General features: G+C 48.5%; 1 protein-coding gene across 1 annotated transcript; it reads right to left on the reverse strand.

Moving 5' to 3' along the window:
- Positions 1–14,959: 14,959 nt before the first annotated feature.
- Positions 14,960–15,904, reverse strand: LOC136607395 (olfactory receptor 51E1-like). The gene has a single exon (XM_066589037.1). The coding sequence runs from the start codon at positions 15,902–15,904 to the stop codon at positions 14,960–14,962; it is 945 nt and encodes a 314-aa protein (XP_066445134.1).
- Positions 15,905–22,227: the final 6,323 nt, after the last annotated feature.

Below are 22,227 nucleotides of genomic sequence, written 5' to 3' on the forward strand. Positions count from 1 at the left end.
CAGGCAGGCATGGAGGCTCTAGTACCCTATTGGGCGGCCTCTATCTTGGATATGAGATGTGATATAGGTGAGCATGGAGGCATACATGTTCCTTATGGTATCCTCTGGTACATCACTCAACATTTGCTGTGGAGCCTCTAGACTGTGCAAACTTGTAGGCTGTCAATTTTGGCATCCCAGATAGTCTCATACATGTTCTGTTGGTGACAAATCTGGTGACCTGGCATGACCTCTCCATGCAATGGGCCCCTAATGCATTACACCATTAGGGAACAGTGTACCGCTCCACAGCAGAGGCAGGATTGAGGTGCTCACCCCAAGGTCTCTAGATGCAAAAATGGCCGTCGTCAGCACCCAAACTAAACCTGGATTCATTGCTGAAGACAACCCGGTTCCAATCTATAATGTCCAATTTCATCATTCATGACACCACTGCCAAGCGCCTTGAAATGGTTCAGACAGACACAGGGGTGTAACAATGGTGCCCCCTGTCTCTGGATGGCGGACAATGAAACAGTTGGAGCTGCTCGTGCTTGTTGGACTATCAGATGGTCCTCTCTACTGGTGGTCTGTGGGGGGCATCCTGAGCCCGATTACCTTGTGTGCCCACATCCACTGGTGCCAACACCTCCTAACAGTCTGGTCAGAACAGCCCCGGTGGGGGACAATTCGTGGATACGATCATCCAGCTTCTTACACCCCAATAATGCGCCCCTCTCAAACTCTGGTAACGGGGTGAAATCTCTTCTCTGCATCGTACAGGCGTCTAGTGGTCAGCAAGCTCTACACAAGTGGAGGAAGAGGCCACTACATACAAGGAGCCTCCAAGAGCCTTTCATAGGACACGGGGGAACCCAATTTTAGGGTTTCAGATGACAAGACCGTTCATCTAATCACACCAACTTTCAGCATTTACATATATGCCTGAGATCTTTATCCTCTGAACTTTCCCGGCTTTGGTGCATTCCGCTCGTGTCAGCAAAATGGCAGACATGTGCGCAAAAGTCAAGGATTGCCCAGGAAATTTTAAATCTCCCAAGAGCCTGGAGAGGTCACTGTGGCATGCAGTTCCTGGTCACATGATCATCGTTATCCAATAGATAATAGCAATCATATAAAAGTTAAAGAAAAAGTTGAAGTTTCATCTCCCCTCACTGATGCGATCGGTGAGAGGAGATGAAACATCTTACCGGAGGCCTCCGCATTCAAACCCGACATGATCTTCCTCCATGGAGCTTCCCCAGCCTCTACACATGCACCTGCCGGCAAAATGCCGGACACATGCGCAGGAGACGAGGAGAGCCTGGGAAATCTAAAGTCTCCTTGCTCTTTCGGCTACCAACGGTAGTCAAGAGCCTGTTAGGACTGGGAGACCAAGGCGTCTCCTGATCATGTTTCTTCCAGCAGTCACAGTGTTACTGAGTTCACAAGACATTGCAGATGTGTCAAGCACAGAATCTAACCTTTACTTCATCTTTATAGACTCTCCATGTAGTGCCCATTGCATGAGACTCCTCCAGTAACGTGCGTCCTGATAGGGCGTCCAGGTGGAGTATGCCCTTGGGGTGCGCTCACCCTGACGGCCAGATATACAATCACGGAACACACTATTCGGTGCCAGAGGTGACAACCAAAGGCCGCAGATCATGCTTATCTGTCGTATTTTAGTCTTTGTGGGTGGCATGCCAGAAGTCAGACAGTCCCCATTATAAAAGTAAAAATATGTGAATACGGGCTCACCGCTCCGGCAGTGCCTCGGTAGTATACGGAAGATGTGGGGGAGCTGGATCCTCATGAGGCCGTCGGCAAGCGGCTATAGTCCTATTCCATCCAAAAGAAGTGGAGGGCGGCTTCAACCATGAGAACGTCTTCTCTCTTGATTTAGAGAGCAATGCATACATGGATACCATGTGCAGAACGCTGAAGGCCTTTGTCAACAGCAACTGCATGCATAACATACGTGACATATATAGCATATACCAAACCAACATGAAGGGAGGTTCTTCAGCTGCACGGAAAGCAATGAGCTGAGCCGAATGAGCCCCACAGCGCTGCTCCCCGTAATCCGGGTCTGTCCGATCCACCTGATGCTTAGTTAAAAGGAGCAGAACGTCAGGTTGACAAAGCCTCCATAAACAAATATCCTTGGAAAAAAGCATTGCTGCAGATACGACTCCGTGTAAGATATATGTGGGTTATATATCTAGGATGAGCAGGAATGTGCACAGCCCTAGAGATAGCATGCAGCGGGAAATGCAATAGAATAGATATACATACGACCAAAAATAACCTATAATGTACAGAAATATATATATATACACTGACACACAGTCCCTGTGCAATAACGCCTAAATATTTAATCAATCATTACAGGGGTGAAATATTATATATAACAGGAAGAGACAAGTATATATACATTTAAATCAAATGATATATATATATATATATATAGTGAGACAGTGACTGACAAAGTGCTGGAGGGTGGATACGTGCCACCGAGCGGCCTGGGCTCGGTGGAGGAAGCCAGCATTTTGTGTCAGTAACGCTATGTTACTGACACGTTGTAGTTTGGTAAGTGGCTCCAAGCCGCATAGTCCGGGCCGGCTTTTCCTGGAGTGGTCAAAGCGAAGGGTGGGATGGCCACTCCCACGTACCAGGTGGGGCTGGTACCAGGCCTTATAAAGCCTGGGCCTGCAGGTTAGAGTCAGAGAGAGAGCGTCTGGCTGAGAGAGAGAGAGAGCCAGAGAGAAAGCGTCTGGCAGAAGGCCAGAGAGAGGGCTCTGTGGAGCAAGGAGCCCGGCTAGCCCAGCGTGTGGGCTGTGAGAGAGCCAAAAGGCGAGGTTGACAGGGTGACGCCCCTAACCTCAACACCCAGGAGGGTGTGGTGAGACCTCCACAGGTCTGAGGACCGGACTGGCTATGTGCAGCAAGCAAGAAGTATTCTGACAGTGAGTAGTCAGGAACAGGCAGATGTATAGTGAGCGCTCAGACGAGCAGGTGTTTATTTTCGTTTTTGGTTATGTTTCTGCTGCAATAAACCCAGGCAAAGCCTGGACTAAAGAACGTTGTTGCCCGGTGTCACTGTCTCTGGCCGCGGATGCCCACGCTGCTACTGCCCCTAAACGCTAATCCCTCACAATATATATATATATATATATATATATATATATATATATATATATATATATATATATATATATATATATATATATATAAATAATGTCAGCCTCATATAAATAATGTCAGCCTCATATCAATATATGAAGAATAGATCCACCTTGTGATCTAACCGGTGGGGATGCCCGGTGTTTACCCGGAGGAGCCACAAAGCTTCTCTCCTGTATACAGTATATCCTGCATTTCTCTCGGCTTTCTCTGATTATGAACAATGATCCCCTCGCCCTTCATGACTTTTTATGAGATGATTCGCCGCTCCTGAGCTCCCACTATTCTCTTCTGGATGTTTCTAATATGTTCACAAACTCTGACATGAAGTTTCTGGCTGTGCATCCAACATATGATAAGTCGCACTGTGCGTGTGATAACGTGTGATAACGTGTGATAACAGAGTATCCCGCGGTTTTGCAGTTGATGAAGCTCTGGACTGTAAAGGTCTTCCTATTTTCTGAACAGATTAATTCCTGTGTGTCATTGGCTGTATATCTGCGGCTCGCACGGCCGGGGGGTTGTAGCAGCCTTCAGTGTACCGCCAATTAGTGCTAGATTTGGTGTTAGCTGACATACTACCCCATCCGTTATCCCCAATGCTTACTGCTCCACGGTCCAAGATCTCTTTTTAATATCAGCGTCTTGCTGAAGGATCGCTACTATATGGTGTTGTAAATATTAATCTATTAGATATGTATTTTTATATCTTTCTGCTTTTCCCCATGTAGCCAGGATGGTGTCCGTGTATGCATTGCTCTTATAATTTTGTGGTTGAAGCTGCCCCCCACCTCTTTTGTATGGAGCCTCCATTATAGTCAAGTGAATCCATCTGCAATGGTTATGTCCAGCATGTGTAAAGAGCTGGAGGTGTGCACGGTATGGCGGGGTGGAGATGTGCACGGTATGGCGGGGTGGAGATGTGCACGGTATGGCGGGGTGGAGATGTGCACGGTATGGCAGGGTGGAGATGTGCACGGTATGGCGGGGTGGAGATGTGCACGGTATGGCGGGGTGGAGATGTGCACGGTATGGCGGGGTGGAGATGTGCACGGTATGGCGGGGTGGAGATGTGCACGGTATGGCGAGGTACAGTGTGTGGGGTATACTATACAAATGGTCAGGTCATATAGTGGTTGAATCGGGTGACTGCAGGGGGCTGGCAGGGATTGCCGTCAGTAGAACATGAAGCATGTTATGAGGTGGCGTACGGAGTGGTTTGTTTAGGGAATGCGGTATACCTCTCTGAAGAGGTGTATTTTTAGAGCACGCCTGAAGCTTTGTGAGTCAAGCATTGCCCGGATAGCCTTTGTTAGCGCGTTCCAGAGGACAGGTGCTGCTTGGGAGAAGTCTTGTAAGCGGGAATGAGAGGTTCGAATTAATGTGGCACTCAGTCTGATTTCCTTAACAGAGCAGAGGACGCGGGCTGGGTGATGGATTGAGACGAAGGATACAATGTAGGGCGGCGCAGTGCTGTGGAGAGAGATACAATGTAGGGCGGCGCAGTGCTGTGGATGAGGGATACAATGTAGGGCAGCATGGTGCTGTGGATGAGGGATACAATGTAGGGCGGCGTGGTGCTGTGGATGAGGGATACAATGTAGGGCGGCACGGTGCTGTGGATGAGGGATACAATGTAGGGCGGCGCAGTGCTGTGGATGAGGGATACAATGTAGGGCGGCGTGGTGCTGTGGATGAGGGATACAATGTAGGGCGGCACGGTGCTGTGGATGAGGGATACAATGTAGGGCAGCGCGGTGCTGTGGATGAGGGATACAATGTAGGGCAGCATGGTGCTGTGGATGAGGGATACAATGTAGGGCGGCGTGGTGCTGTGGATGAGGGATACAATGTAGGGCGGCACAGTGCTGTGGATGAGGGATACAATGTAGGGCGGCGCAGTGCTGTGGATGAGGGATACAATGTAGGGCGGCGTGGTGCTGTGGATGAGGGATACAATGTAGGGCGGCGCTGTGCTGTGGATGAGGGATACAATGTAGGGCGGCGTGGTGCTGTGGATGAGGGATACAATGTAGGGCGGCACGGTGCTGTGGATGAGGGATACAATGTAGGGCAGGGCTCTGGAGGGCTTTGTGGATGAGGGATACAATGTAGGGCGGCACGGTGCTGTGGATGAGGGATACAATGTAGGGCAGCGTGGTGCTGTGGATGAAGGATACAATGTAGAGCAGCGCGGTGCTGTGGATGAGGGATACAATGTAGGGCAGGGCTCTGGAGGGCTTTGTGGATGAAGGTAGTGAGTTTAAATAGAATTCTATATTTGACAGGCAGCCAGTTCAGTGACCGGCACAGGGCAGAGGCGTCCGAGTAGATCTGGCGCAGATCTTCAAAAGCAGGTTCGGTTACAGGCTTACAATGTGGTGACCCAGAAGGTCCACTCGGGACCCAAGGCCCACGCTGAGGAGCTGGGAGAGTAGAATCATAGAATCATAGAGTCGTAGACTTGGAAGGGACCTCTGGGGCCATCGGGTCCAACCCTCTGCTCAGTACAGGATTCACTAAATCATCCCAGACAGATGTCTGTTCAGCCTCTGAAGACTTCCATTAAAGGAGAACTCCCCACCTCCTGTGGTAACCTGTTCCACTCATTGATCCCCTCACTGTCTAATATCTAATCTGTGTCTCCTCCCTTTCAGTTTCATCCCATTGCTTCTAGTCTTTCCTTGTACAGATGAGAATAGGGCTTATTTAATTTGTCTGTTGACTTCTTATCCTAAAATCCTAGTTCCTGACACTACAAAGCATAGGTTTTAGTCTTCTATTTAAGGGTCAATAGTCCAATACAAGGTAAGAAACATAGACCTATTACATTCTGAAACTTAACACTTTTTATTCCATGACATTCCATGCCCTGCAACCATCAGTGGATCTTTCGCGCAATGAAGGACCTTGTCTCTGTCCCTGTAGTTGAGTATCTTGCTTCAGTTTTTCAGTCTTTTTTAAAATCGGGGTGTCCAGTACTGGACACAGTATTCCAGATGAGGTCTGACTAAGGAAGAGTAGAGGGGGATAATGACCTCACGTGATCTAGACTCTATGCTTCTCTTAATACATCCCAGAATTGCGTTTGCCTTTTTGGCTGCTGCATCACATTGTTGACTCATGTTCAGTCTATGATCTATTAGTATACCCAAGTCTTTTTCACATGTGCTGCTGCTTAGCCCAATTCCTCCCATTCTGTAGGTGCTTTCTTCATTCTTCTTGCCCAGATGTAGGACTTTGCATTTCCCCTGGTTAAATACCATTCTGTTAGTCGTCGACCACTGTTCAAGCTTTTCTAGATCTTTTTGAATCCTCTCTCTCTTCCCTAGTGTTAGCTATCCCTCCTAGCTTTGTGTAATCAGCAAATTTGATCAGTTTCCCATCAATTCCCTCCTCTAGATCATTTATAACAATGTTGACCAACACTGGGCCTCGGACTGAGCCTTGTGGTCCCCACTTGATACATTCTCCCACTTGGATGTGCAGCCATTTATGACCCCTCTTTGAGTACGATCACTCAGCCACTTGTGAATCCACCGAACAGTTGCCTTGTCAATCCCAGATTTGGTCATTATTCCAACAAGTATGGTATGAGATACTTTGTCAAATGCTTTACTGAAGTCAAGATATACTATGTCTACCGCATTTCCCTGATCAGCCCAGTCACTTGTCATAGTGGTGCTTACCAGACTCCTTAATGGAGGGATAGACACAACCTCGGCCCAAGTACTCTAGGCTTCTTCTGGACACCCTTGGAACAGGGATGCCCTATATAAGTGTAATGGACTATAGACTTGTCACATGTGACACCACCAAGGAAGTCCACACACGATTAACTTTTTAAGTACCTCAGTCCCTGGGAATGATCAGGGCCTGGCAAAACTGTACTTGAAATTCTTCAGCATACAAATTAATACCAATGCAGGCAGGATAGTAGACTTGAGGTCAGCGAGGAAACACAGGATGACTCCGGCCCTACAGTCCTCGTTATCTGTATGGTACCGCTCCTGGAAGGGGAACACTCGCTGAAAGGATGGGGGAAGGATCACTCCACAGATACTCACTTATTGAAGACTTGAATCTCTGCATGGGGGACTTGTCACTCTTCTTCACTCTGCTCTCTCTCTATCTCTCTCTCTCTCTCTGTTAATGGTCCATGGCATTGGGGACCTCAGGATACCCCTTTCTCCTCCATCACTCTTCACCACATGAGGGTTGAAGGTACCCCCATGTTGCCGGCACTCCACTTCTCTCTACTGTTGAAGATGATGAACCACACCTTGCTCTCAAGCACTCATACTTATAGTGTCTAACATATCACGTGACCGGACATCAATTGCTGCATTTTCCAGACATTACCCAGTCTCATACAGACATTAACTCTTCACTTGCTGCAGCTGTGCAATACACATAACAAGAGACAAGACAGTTTGCACACAAAAGACAAGACATGTATGACATTTATGGAGGGGCCAGCAATAAGTGTTTCGGGCCACTTCAGCAGCAGGAAGATTAGCGGCTGGTGGGTTACAAGTGCCGAGCCGGCCATGATGCTGCAATGCTTTATACAAACCCAACAGCAGAATTTATCGTACAGCTTCTGAGTTATCGTAGGTGCGTATTCTTGAACACTTTTGGGAAGGGCTTAGTAATTAGTCCGTCAAGAACAGTGCTTTCAGATCTGCGCCAACCCTTGATATCGAGGAACAACAATCTTCCTTGGGCCAAAGAACCGCTACAAATAGTAATGCAGGTCCATAGAAAACTCATGTTTGTCTCTCTCTTCAACAACGCTTGAAAGTTCCGAAGGCCATGGGAGGAGGATGACAGGCAGCATGGAGATACCTGGACACGCTGGCTGCTTCCAACTAATGTTGAGCAACAAACTTTCCCTAGTCCTCTCAGCACCGGGCTCATTGTAGCAAAGGCCTGTCCAACACCCAGGATCTTCCACAATCTGGATACCGGGCGGTGCTGGAGTCTGTTCACGACTGGCACTGCTACGGGCTTTGTTTGCAACACTTCTGGGGCCACAACGGACACTGTGCGTCAGCGCCTCTTCCTATTATCCAAACACCAGTGTGCCCAGTGTAACCATGCTGTTCGGATGAAGAATACTACCCTTGACCACTGGAGGTCAGGCTCGAACTACAATACAATAACCATTTAGCACAACAATATAGCATAAACAGTGCAAAATTTAGCCCTAGGCCCGTTACCTCTCGGTCCTGTGCTTGGCGCTACCCCTTTTACATGTTCCAGGCCTGGCCGTCTGGTATTTTCATTGTTTGGCTCCTATAATGGAACCAATGAAAGGAGGCCTCTTGCTCAAATGAGCGATAATGGGTGGCTGTCATCCCATGTAAATACCGGAGTCATTGGCCTGTGCAGACAAGCAGTGCTTCCTCTGTGAAGGATTGCCTGTTCTGGCAACTTGAAACAATAATTTTAGAAACGGCTTTAAAGAAGGACAAGCGGGCTGATGGAACACAGTTTATTAATACCAATGGATAGATGATAAAATAAAACCGAGTTACATAAAAATCGGTGATATTGGATATATGTTTTGTAAACAATTCTTAAACAACGGTTACATTAACACTCCCATCACCAAGAGCCTTAGGCTGCCTGCAGACGGTCGGGTCGGATCTCCTGTGAGAATTCTCGCAGCGGGACCAGACCCACGCCCCTGCAGGGACCAGTGTGGCACTCACCTCTCCCGCGGCTCCGGCTCTCTGATGAGCCAGCGCATGCGCAGAGCGGAGCTGGCAGCCGGGGAGTGACATTTCTGTGCGGGCCTCTGCGAGACCCGCACAGAAATACAGCGTGCCGCAATTTGTTTACAAATCTCGGCCATCTGCATAGGATTGCGTATTGTAATGCAGGCGGGCAGGAGCGGAAATTCTGCGGGAAATCCCACCACAGAATTTCCGCCCATGTGCAGGGGGCCTTCGGTATACTTATCTGCTTTGTGCATCAACTGGAGAAGCAGCGGTAAAAAGTCAGAGAACAGGGGGGCCTCTTGGGAACCGCACTGTGAGAGGGCGCTCCCCATCCCAGGTCCAACATGCTTCTAAAGGCTGATTTACACGCAACGATTATCACTCAAAATTCATTTAAACAATGGCTTTGAGCGATAATTGTTGCATGTAAATGCTCCCATCACTTGGTTTTCTGCCGATTGATGGATTTCATGTGAGCATCAAATCCATCGTTTGCAATAGCAGAGACCGCATGCTGAGTTCTCCACGGAAGAGCGCTGATAACATTGTATTTAGCTGCAGTCCCACTGCAAAATAAAGAGGCTGTATGCAGATAACAGACCACAGCAAAGGGAGGCTCATTTACATGCAAATTAAGCTCTTAAACTACTAATGGGCATTAGTGGCCAATAGTAGCTTATGCCATATAATTACTCACACTGTCAATCATCCGATCTTTTGAACGAATTTTGAGTGATCATCTTTGCGTGTAAATGGGGCTTAACTCTCCAAAACCTTTTCCTGCCTTGTATACTTAGTATAATGTATTGCTCGAATATTTGCATTGCATGGAGTTGTCTGTCTGAACGGGTCACAATCTGAAGTGACCATTAACAAGATCAGACAAACAAAACCGATTCTTAAAACAATAACAACACTTAAGGGGCATTTAGATACAAAGATGATCTCTCAAAAGATGGCTTCTGAGCAATTATTTTGCATAATCCACTAATTGGTACTAATGCCTATTAGTACCAATTAGTAGCATGTGAGCCACTGGAAGCTGTAATCAGGGAACAGACCACCCACTGTTCTCTGAATAAATTCTCTTTGCTCTGTAGGGCTGATAGCTGAGAACAAGTGAGATAATATAATCAGCTGTTATCAGCAGTCCCTGGCAGAGCACAGCATGCGGTCCGTCTTATCAGCTGTTCTGCTGAATGACAGATTTCAAGCCGAATTGAAATCCATTGTTTGGCAGAAAACTGAAAGATGGCACATTTACATGCAACAATTATCACTCAAAAGATGCCTTTTGAGCACATTTTGAGTGATATGGTTGTGCCTAAATGGGCCTTAAGCTCCAAATATACATAAGGCCCCAGTTCAGTCTTAAGACAATGATAAGAGATTTGTATGATTAATTAGCCAATAGAGTCACAAGACTACAGACAATGGTGGCACTATGTGCAGATACTAACATGGCCTCCAGCAGGGCTATAAGGCTCAGTTATACAATCCCTATAATGTATGCAGTGAACATTCATGGCTCTATGGGTACAAGATGGAGGGCTACCAATAGCCAATTATATTTGCCCACAGCCCCTTTGGCTATTTGTAGCCTCCATAACTCTAAAGAATTATACAACAATTCTATAATGTGAGATACAATCCAAAGCCAACATCCAATTAGGAGTCTGACCTTTTGACACAACATGGTTTGATTTTCAGGTTCTTTTAATGAATGATTGGTAACTTCTAAATGTTTCCTACAAATGTTGCATGTGATTCCTAACAACGATACATTCACCTTTATTACATCGTTCCCTATATTTTCATTTGCCATCAACATAAAACCAATCTTGTAAAATCTGGGCTCGAGGAAAACCGAAAAATTATATGTTGATTATTGTGCCTTTACTAGTTTCCCTGGTTGGACAAAGAACAGACCCTAAGGAGGATTCTGCCCCCACCCATTACATTGCTGTCAGTGAATCTCCTCCATTCTCCATGTCCATGGGTGTGAATAGTGCAGGTATCCACCGCTGACTATAGAGCCCCTCTACTCTCTATAGAGTCCGCTGTTGCAGATGCCCTCTGTACACCACTTGTTGCCTCATGGAGGAGGCTATGATGCTTCGCCCTCCTCTGACTTGTCATCAGCTGGCAGTTGTTCTGCAGACGTCTGAGGCTCCGCCCCAGTGACAGTTCAGCAGCAGTCGGGCACACTTATCAGCTCTTCAGGCTCAGTTGGATAGTCGCAGCATATGGACAGATGCAGCAGGCACTTAGAGAAGATGACATTTAACATCACACTTGATAAGTCCCAATGTCCTGGCAGAGATAACTCAGTTCTGAATGTACTCAGTCCAAAATAAAGTTGATCCAGAATAAATCAGTCCATGGCCGATGAAGCAAAACCAAAATCGCAGTCCCGGACCTTGTGATATTTACTTTTCTCATCCCTCCATAAAAGTGGATGAAACAGGATTCTGTAGGTCAAACCTGTCAATCCACCAATCTCTGCCCAGAGGGAGCTGATCGGTTTTCTGCTGTAGCAGATGAATAGTCCTGATCTCCCCAACCTGCTGTATGTATCTCTATTACAGCCCAAATAACTGCTTTACGCTGTAGGCATATAACAGATGATATTACGCATCCAAACTGTGATAATCCCTTCATATCATGTAATCAAATATTGCAAGTCAAGTTAATCGAGTTTACAACACGAGGATCTTACATTTGTCATCGTCGTCGTCGTCGTCGTCACTTATTTAACACGTTTTCACAAGTAGATTGCATGCATTATATTCACATAATCTTCCCAGTCCTAGATTTGTAACAAGCTGCTTATTTTGTAATATACATTCACATCATTTTCCCAGTTTTCCCAGAAAACAAACCCCAAATAGATATACGATTAGTCCAACTCATGAATGTGTACAATATCTGTCATCAGTCACGTACATCGGACACTCACACTGCCCCGTCTTCACCAATCCATCCAACATGCCGGAAAGTTTCTTATTTACCTCCCAAAGACCCCACACTCTGCATAGTCTCAGATGTAGGTGCAAACCTGTTACCAGGATCCACAAACATTTAACCCTTTCCAATCCACTGTCTGACCTCTGAAGCAGGGGCGTAACTATAGAGGATGCAGGGGATACGGTTGCACCCAGGCCCAGGAGCCTTAGGGGGCCCATAAGGCCTCTCTTGTCCATATCGGGAACCCAGTACTATCAGTAAAGCATTATAGTTGGGGGCCCTGTTACAAGTTTTGCATCGGGGCCCAGGAGCTTCAAGTTACGCCTCTGCTCTGAAGACGTTATGATTTAAGGCTGTACAGCTCCGATGTTGGAAGACGTCCGTCAGGTTTCTCTTACTGTATATTGCCAGCCTCTCTGCTGTCTGAGCCTATCCAACGTGTCACCTCATGCAGTACTGGCTTTAGCCAGCAGATAGCGCCGTTGTAAAATGACAGAAAAAGAGTAAGCCCCCTAGGAAAACGGGACACAAATTGGATTGGAAAGGGTTAGCATTAGAGATGAGTGAATATACTCATTTCGAGTAATTATTCGATCGAGCACCATGATTTTCGAGTACTTCCGTACTCGGGTGAAAAGATTCGGGGGGCGCCAGGAGGCGGGGGGAGGCATGGCGGAGCGGGGGGTAGCAGCGGGGAACAGGGGGGAGCCCTCTCTCTCTCCCTCCCCCCCCCCCCACTCCCCGCTGCAAACCCCCACTCACCCACGGCGCCCCCTGAATCTTTTCGCCCGAGTACGGAAGTACTCAAAAATCGCGGTGCTCGGGCGAAAAAGGGGCGTGGCCGAGTAGGTTCGCTCATCTCTAGTTAGCGTATACACAAGCAATGACCATGAACACAGACAAGGGTTTTCCTGCAGCTAATGTTCATAATAAAGACAGTCTGTTTTTCCAACACACACGAGTTCTTCTGAACTCCACATACCCCGGAGCTCCAAAAAGTGAAAATTCAAAAGCCCTTGTCTGAATTTAGGTTGTTTGTGATTGGTTTTCCAACATTCAGGGCTGAAGTAAAGCTATCACTATAGTATGGGGAGATCACACGTCAATAAATGGCCAAGGCTCTGTTCTTGTATTCCTACAAGCAAACAAAAGTTATTAACATCCCCTCCCCCAACTGAACAGCCAATAACAAGAAGCTTTAAGGTCTGTTCTACAAAATAAAGCATCTCAATGGAAAAGGTACTCCAGTATTTTTCAAAATCAACGATCCCAGCCGGCACATCATTCATGGCTGAATACTAGATGGAGGGCTACAAATAGCCAATTCACAACTGTCTCTCTGAATGAAGGCTGGAAGAGATCTCCACAAGCTCCACCCCCATTCATTGCACAACTGTGAAAGCACAGGAGCGGTCAGCATTGGGGGGGGGGGGGGGGGGGTGGTGGCTGTCGTTCTGTGGAAAGCCACCCTTAGTTTAGAGTTAATGTAAGTCAGCTGCTCAATAGTTTTTTAAAGTATGAAACTTTTGACATGTCAGAGAGATGTCAAAAGTTTTACTCCATAGAGTTTTAATCCACTGCTGAAACCCCACTGATTACTAGAATGAGGGGGCTGCAAAGAGGTTATATAGACTGTAGATCTTATGTGGCTATCTTCAGAGGAGCCAATAAAAACAGCCATAGGAGCACAGTGCTTAGGTGAGCGTTGAAGCCCCCTTGATCTAGTGATCAGCAGGGGTCTCAGCTGTGGGATCCTTCCTGATCAAAAGGTTTGTTAAAAGTGCAGTTAAACTTTATGGCTGTGCTTGGACTTCCTGCTGGGAGAGAAGCAGAGGGAGCTGCTTCAATCACATTCTGCAACCAGAACTACCCAAACAGCTACTGCTGTTTGTCTGGGGTGTGAATGGCTCCAAGTGGATATAAATATATTTTTGGAATGAGAGCGTTTTTGCTTTTTGCAAATACTGTAAATGTTTAAAGTTGTTTTTTTTACCTCATCTGTACATCAAAATACCCCTTTCACCACAGAGACAGCTGTATGAAGACAAAACGTACTAATACATATGGTATATACATACAGATGTGGAACTTAAGCTGTGATCCTTTAAAATGTTGTTACACCAAAGCAAATGATCCCCTCTCCATGGGATATTGGATAACTTGCTGATCTATGGGGGTCTGAACACTGGGACCTCCACCAATTCCTACAACACAATTCCAGTGCATCTTGAAGTGAGTGGACTGGGGGTCACACGTGCGCACCACCACTCCATTCATTTCAAAAGGGACTATTGGGAATAGCCAAGCTTTTAAACTCACCTAGCTTCGGCAGTCCCATTGAAATAAATGGAGAAACTTTGTGGAGATCACTTCAGGATGTGCCACAGCCCTGTTCTTGGGTTGGTAGGGATTCCAGAGGTCGGACAGCCACCAATCAGCAAGTTATCCCCTTATCCATCTAATTAAAGGACCAATACTCACTAACTTAAAAAAACAAACTTTTATTATGTCCCGTCCAAGCTTAGAATTGGGGCACCTCAAGTAAGGAAGATTTGGTGAGGGTGTAAGAGATCAGATCTCCTGCTAGAAAGTTTTGAATTTTTTTATTAAAATTGGCTACAAAATTTCCAAATAAATTAAGAATAATCTATGAAATGATCTATGATGAGATCTCCAGTCGCGTAGCCCAGCACAGATCGCCCTGAGATGAGCGGTGAGGTTTGTAATCTAGGCATCTCATGACCGTGAACACCTGATAACTGAAGCCAGGAAAAGGTGAAGAAAAGAAGTGGGTGGAATCTGACACTGGTGGGGCAAGACGGGTATCAGGAAGATAGGCCGATAAGAGCCATGAGTTGCTACATTGTACAAACCATCCTGGAACAAGGACTAGAGGAGGCAGAAGGGCTGTACACTGGGCAGAGGAGGAGCTCGGCACAACTACAGTTTCCCTTATTAACAGATTGGTGAAAACAATACTCCACACATTACAAATGATCAGTAGGTTTATAGTCCGTCTCTTGATGGAATGATCAGTGGATCTTTCATAGTGGTCAATGATTTAATATCTTCAAGATCATAAGTTCCTGGAGGTTGTTTTCTTAATGGATAATTTTCCGATATAACTTTTTAAGTCGGTTGCGGATCTGCTTGGTCTTTATCCCATAAATTAAGGGGTTAATCACAGGGGGGATCAGGAGATAGACATCTCCTAACAGAATATGAAGGTTAGGAACTCTGTTGGTTTTTAACCTGTGTACAACGGAGAGACCAATCAAGGGAATGTAGTACACAAGGACGGCACATATGTGGGCAACACATGTGCTGAAGGTCTTCGTGGTAGTTTCTGCCACCATGCCAAGCACTGTCCTAATGATCAACACGTAAGAAACACAGATGAAGAGTGAGTCTATGCCCATGACCAAAAGGATTCCAAAAAGCCCATAGATAACATTGACCTTGATGTCTCCGCATGCCAGATTCATCGCCTCTTGTTGCACGCAAAAGGAATGTGTCAGGACATTGCTCTTCCAATATGGAAGCCTCTTGATGATGAGAGGAAAGGGAATCATGACAAGAGCGCCTCTCACCAAATTCAGTGCTGACATCTTACAGATCTTCTCACTGGTTAGAATGGAAGAATATCGTAGAGGGTGGCAGATTGCCACATAGCGATCTACAGCCATGGCTACCAAGACCCCAGACTCCAGAGCAGACAGGAAATGGATGAAGAACATCTGGATGAGACACATATCGAAAGCGATCTTCCTATCATCCATCCAGAAGATCCCCAGCATTCTTGGCATGGTTGTGGTGGCTAGCGACAGATCTATTGCCGACAACATGAAGAGGAAGATGTACATGGGTCCATGAAGCTCTTGGTCCACCTTGATAATGTAGAGAATTGTGGCATTCCCCAACACAGCAACAATGTACATTGAGATGAGAAGAAAACCCAACCAGAAATTGAAGTCCTCCAGGTGAGGGATTCCGCTGAGGAGGAAATCATGAATGTTGCTGCAGTTGGGTTGGTTAGTTCCTGACATGGTCAGAGGGCAGTTAGAGAAGATGCATCATCTACAATGAGAGGAGAAAGTCCCAAAAAAGTCAGTACAGAAGCTGATAATAGTCAGTATTATGATCAGGTTATTTGTCAATAAGATTATACTACTTGGAGGGTACTTCCCACTGCATGCTAACCAAAATTAATGTCACAGAGACCTCAGCCTAGTAGGGGTACACTCCCAGAAAGTCATCATAAGTATGTCCAACTTCCCACACCTGGGATGGGTCTCATTACTCAGTGGATATAACTCCCTCAAATAGCCCTTTCTGGCCATCAGCAAATGCATAAAACCTTCTGCATCTGTGTCCTGCCAAACCTCAACTGCCTTTTTCAACTCCATCCATCAGGTCTACAGCACACAGGTAAATGCCAATGGAGTTTAAGTGGGTCCCATCTAGCCTTTGATGTTCTGTAGAGAGGGAACCACCCATGGACACCTGAATATGCAGCTGCATCTCCCATACTACAGTGTACTGCGTATCCACCTTGGGGATCATTACTCTCACTGCATCTGAGGTCAGATGACTGTGAGTAATGACCCACACGATGCATGTGCACAATGCCGGTGAAAGCTCAGAAAGCACGGGAAAACTGAGGTGCTCCTGTGCGGGATTACAGGGAAGAAATCCGTATGCATGCCAATAGAGAACAGGGGTGTCCGGCACGGAGCTGAGGGAGAAAACTAACTCTCTTTAACTCATTTTAATAAGGCACGGGAAAACTTCAAAAGCAGAGTATAAAGGGACTGGGCACGGATGACTGAGCCAACTAGCGATAAGGAAATCTCATTAACAGCGCTAATAAAGGTTTATCGTGGATCACATTGTAAAGACTTGATGACAGGTTCCCTTTGATGTCATGGTAGCACTCTGGCTTGTCTAGATTAAGAACCCAAGAAAAACTAGTGTGAACAGCTTCATAACCATGTTGGCTGGAGAGTAGAGATGAGCGAGCACCAAAATACTTAGATGCTTGGTACTCAAGTCGAACTTTTCGCAATGCTCGAGAGCTCGTTTCGCGTAACGCACCCCATTGAAGTCAATGGGGGACTCGAGCATTTTTGTATGGGAACCCATGCTCCGCTTAGGTCATGACTAGAGATGAGCGAACGTACTCGTCCGAGCTTGATACTCGTTCGAGTATTAGCGTGTTCAAGATGCTCGTTACTCGAGACGAGTACCACGCGATGTTCGAGTTACTTTCACTTTCATCTCTGAGACGTTAGCGCGCTTTTCTGGCCAACAGAAAGACTGGGAAGGCATTACAACTCCCCCCTGCGACGTTCAAGCCCTATACCACCCCCCTGCAGTGAGTGGCTGGCGAGATCAGGTGTCACCCGAGTATATAAATCGGCCCCTCCCGCGGCTCGCCACAGATGCGTTCTGACAGAGATCAGGGAAAGTGCTGTCTTGCTGGAGTTGCTATAGGGAGAGTGTTAGGAGTATTTTAGGCTTCAAGAACCCCAACGGTCCTTCTTAGGGCCACATCTAACCGTGTGCAGTAGTGTGGAGGCTGCTTTTTGCAGTGTTGCACTTTTTTCTTTTTTGTATATCGGCCGTGCAGAGCATTGCGTCCTGCAGTTTTGCAATTTTTTACATTGTCCAGGGCCAGTAGTGGTGAGGCAGGGACAGAAGACATATTTATTGAATATAGGCAGTGGGCCTTTCCAAAAACATTTGGGAAAAAAAATCTATTTGGGCTGTCTGTGACTGTCCTCAGTGTACTGGGTCTGTGCTGGGTGTAGTTGTCCTCCTAATTCATACGCAGCCAGCTAAGTGTTACAGCAGGCTTGCGCAAAATTATTTCCTGGCTCTTCTGTGCGCTCCGTAAGCGAAGTCAGCCTCCAACCACAGGCCAATAAGCGGCACATTTAATTACAGCGTTCTGTTTCTGCACTACTTGTAATACACCATGCTGAGGGGTAGGGGTAGGCCTAGAGGACGTGGACGCGGGCGAGGACGCGGAGGCCCAAGTCAGGGTGTGGGCACAGGCCGAGCTCCTGATCCAGGTGTATCGCAGCCGACTGCTGCGGGATTAGGAGAGAGGCACGTTTCTGGCGTCCTCAGATTCATCTCACAATTAATGGGTCCACGCGGTAGACCTTTATTAGAAAATGAGCAGTGTGAGCAGGTCCTGTCGTGGATGGCAGAAAGTGCATCCAGCAATCTATCGAACACCCAGAGTTCTGCGCTGTCCACTGCTGCAACTCTGAATCCTCTGGCTGCTGCTCCTCCTTCCTCCTAGCCTCCTCACTCCATTACAATGACAAGGGTTCCGAATCCTCTCCCACTGGAGGAGTTTGTCATGACCGATGCCCAATCTTTTGAAAGTTCCCGGGGTCCAGGGGATGAGGCTGGGGACTTCCGGCAACTGTCTCAAGACCTTTCAGTGGGTGAGGAGAACGATGACGATGAGACACAGTTGTCTATCAGTGAGGTAGTAGTAAGGGCAGTAAGTCCGAGGTAGGAGCGCACAGAGGATTCGGAGGAAGAGCAGCAGGACGATGAGGTGACTGACCCCACCTGGTTTGCTACGCCCACTGAGGACAGGTCTTCAGAGGGGGAGGCAAGGGCAGCAGCAGGGCAGGTTGGAAGAGGCAGTGCGGTGTCCAGGGGTAGAGGCAGGGCCAGACCGAATAATCCACCAACTGTTTCCCAAAGCGCCCCCTCGCGCCATGCCACCCTGCAGAGGCCGAGGTGCTCAAAGGTCTGGCAGTTTTTCACTGAGAGTGCAGACGACCGACGAACAGTGGTGTGCAACCTTTGTCGCGCCAAGATCAGCCGGGGAGCCACCACCACCAGCCTCACCACCACCAGCATGCGCAGACATATGATGGCCAAGCACCCCACAAGGTGGGACGAAGGCCGTTCATCGCCTCCGGTTTGCACCGCTGCCTCTCCCCCTGTGTCCCAACCTGCCACTGAGATGCAACCCCCCTCTGAGGACACAGGCACTACCGTCTCCTGGCCTGCACCCACACCCTCACCTCCGCTGTCCTCGGCCCCATCCACCAATGTCTCTCAGCGCACCGTCCAGCCGTCGCTAGCGCAAGTGTTGGAGCGCAAGTACGCCGCCACGCACCCGCACGCTCAAGCGTTAAACGTGCACATAGCCAAATTTATCAGCCTGGAGATGCTGCCGTATAGGGTTGTGGAAACGGAGGCTTTCAAAAACATGATGGCGGCAGCGGCCCCGCGCTACTGGGTTCCCAGTCGGCACTACTTTTCCTGATGTGCCGTCCCAGCCCTGCACAACCACGTCTCCCGCAACATTGTACGCGCCCTCACCAACGCGGTTACTGCCGAGGTCCACTTAACAACGGACACGTGGACAAGCACTGGCGTGCAGGGCCACTATATCTCCCTGACGGCACATTGGGTGAATTTAGTGGAGGCTGGAACAGAGTCAGAGCCTGGGACCGCTCACGTCCTACCCACCCCCAGAATTGCGGGCCCCAGCTCGGTGGTGGTATCTGCGGCGGTGTATGCTTCCTCCACTAAACCACCCTCCTCCTCCGCAACCTCTGTCTCGCAATCAAGATGTGTCAGCAGCACGTCGCCAGCAGTCGGTGTCGCGCGGCGCGGCAGCACAGCGGTGGGCAAGCGTCAGCAGGCCGTGCTGAAACTACTCAGCTTAGGAGAGAAGAGGCACACGGCCCACGAACTGCTGCAGGGTCTGACAGAGCAGACCGACCGCTGGCTTGCGCCGCTCAGCCTCCAACCGGGCATGGTCGTGTGTGACAACGGCCGTAACCTGGTGGCGGCTCGGCAGCCTCACGCACGTGCCATGCCTGGCCCACGTCTTTAATTTGGTGGTTCAGCGCTTTCTAAAAAGCTACCCACGCTTGTCAGACCTGCTCGGAAAGGTGCACCGGCTCTGCGCACATTTCCGCAAGTCCCACATGGACGCTGCCACCCTGCAACATCGGTTTCATCTGCCAGTGCACCGACTGCTGTGCGACGTGCCTACACGGTGGAACTCTACGCTCCACATGTTGGCCAGGCTCTATGAGCAGTGTAGAGCTATAGTGGAATACCAACTCCAACATGGGTGGCGCAGTGGGAGTCAGCCTCCTCAATTCTTTACAGAAGAGTGGGCCTGGTTGGCAGACATCTGCCAGGTCCTTGGAAACTTTGAGGAGTCTACCCAGATGGTGAACGGCGATGCTGCAATCATTAGCGTCACCATTCCTCTGCTATGCCTCTTGAGAAGTTCCCTGCAAAGCATAAAGGCAGACGCTTTGCGCTCGGAAACAGAGGCGGGGGAAGACAGTATGTCGCTGGATAGTCAGAGCACCCTCCTGTCTATATCTCAGCGCGTTGAGGAGGAGGAGGAGGAGCATGAGGAGGATGAGGAGGAGGGGGAAGAGAGAGCTTGGCCCACTGCTGAGGGTACCCATGCTGCTTGCCTGTCATCCTTTCAGCGTGTATGGCCTGAGGAGGAGGAGGAGGATCCTGAAAGTGATCTTCCTAGTGAGGACAGCTATGTGTTGCGTACAGGTACCCTGGCACACATGGCTGACTTCATGTTAGGATACCTTTCTCGTGACCCTCGTGTTACACGCATTCTGGCCACTACGGATTACTGGGTGTACACACTGCTCGACCCACGGTATAAGGAGAACCTTTCCACTCTCATACCCGAAGAGGAAAGGGGTTCGAGAGTGATGCTATACCACAGGACCCTGGCGGACAAACTGATGGTAAACTTCCCATCCGACAGCGCTAGTGGCCGAAGGCGCAGTTCTGAGGGCCAGGTAGCAGGGGAGGCGCGGAGATCAGGCAGCATGTACAGCACAGGCAGGGGAACACTCTCTAAGGCCTTTGCCAGCTTTCTGGCTCCCAGCAAGACTGTGCCACCGCTCCCCAGTCAAGGCTGAGTCGGCGGGAGCACTGTAAAAGGATGGTGAGGGAGTACGTAGCCGATCGCACGACCGTCCTCCGTGACGCCTCTGCCCCCTACAACTACTGGGTGTCGAAGCTGGACACGTGGCCTGAACTCGCGCTGTATGTCCTGGAGGTGCTTGCTTGTCCAGCGGCTAGCGTCTTGTCGGAGAGGGTGTTTAGTGCGGCTGAGGGAATCATCACAGATAAGCGTACCCGCCTGTCAACCGACAGTGCCGACAGGCTTACACTCATCAAGATGAACAAAGCCTGGATTTCCCCAGACTTCTCTTCTCCACCAGCGGACAGCAGCGATACCTAAGCAATACGTAGGCTGCACCCGCGGATGGAAGCTACGTTCTCTCTCACCATCCAAAACGGGGACATTTCTGCTTCATCAATCTGTGTCTAATATTCCTCCTCCTCCTCCTCCTCCTCCTCCTCCTCCTCCTCCTCCTGAAACCTCACATAATCACGCCGAACGGGCAATTTTTCTTAGGCCCACAAGGCTCAGTCATATAATTTTTGTAAACAATTTTTATACGTTTCAATGCTCATTAAAGCGTTGAAACTTTCACCTGAACCAATTTTTATTTTAACTGGGCTGCCTCCAGGCCTAGTTACCAATTAAGCCACATTAACCAAAGCGATTAATGCGTTTCACCTGCCCTCTTGGTTGGGCATGGGCAATTTTTCTGACGTACATTAGTACGGTTGGTACACCAATTTTTTGGGGCCCTCGCCTACAGTGTAATCCAATTAATTTTTTGCCCACCTGCATTAAAGCTGATGTTACATCAGCTGTGTTGGGCACTGCAATGGGATATATTTATGTACCGCCGGTGGGTTCCAGGGAGCCACCCATGCTGTGGGTCCACAGGGAGTTGTAACTGCATGTGTCTACTTCTAAAGAACCCCAGTCTGACTGGGGCATGCAGTGTGGGCCGAAGCCCACCTGCATTTAATCGGACGTTACCTCAGCTGTGATGGGCACTGCAATGGAATACATTTATGTACAGCCGGTGGGTTCCAGGGAGCCACCCATGCTGTGGGTGCACACGGAATTCCCATTGCGGAGTTGTACCTGCCTGTGACTATTTCTCAAAAACCGCGGTCTGACTGGGGCATGCAGACACCTTGACAGAATGAATAGTGTGTGGCACATAGATTCCCCATTGCTATGCCCACGTGTGCAGCTCCTGATGGAGGTGGCACAAGATTGGATTTCTCATTGCTTCTGTACAGCATTGTGGGCTATCGCCCCGCCCCTTTTAAAGAAGGTCGCTGCCTAGCCGTGCCAACCCTCTGCAGTGTGTGCCTGCGGTTCCTCCTCATGGCAGACGCACTTATAAATAGACATGAGTGTGGCGTGGCATGAGTGCAGCTGAAGGCTGCGCAGGGACACTTTGGTGTACGCTGT

The sequence above is a fragment of the Eleutherodactylus coqui genome, chromosome 1 (genome assembly GCF_035609145.1).
Source record: "Eleutherodactylus coqui strain aEleCoq1 chromosome 1, aEleCoq1.hap1, whole genome shotgun sequence".
In the NCBI taxonomy this organism is placed as follows: Eukaryota; Metazoa; Chordata; class Amphibia; order Anura; family Eleutherodactylidae; genus Eleutherodactylus; species Eleutherodactylus coqui.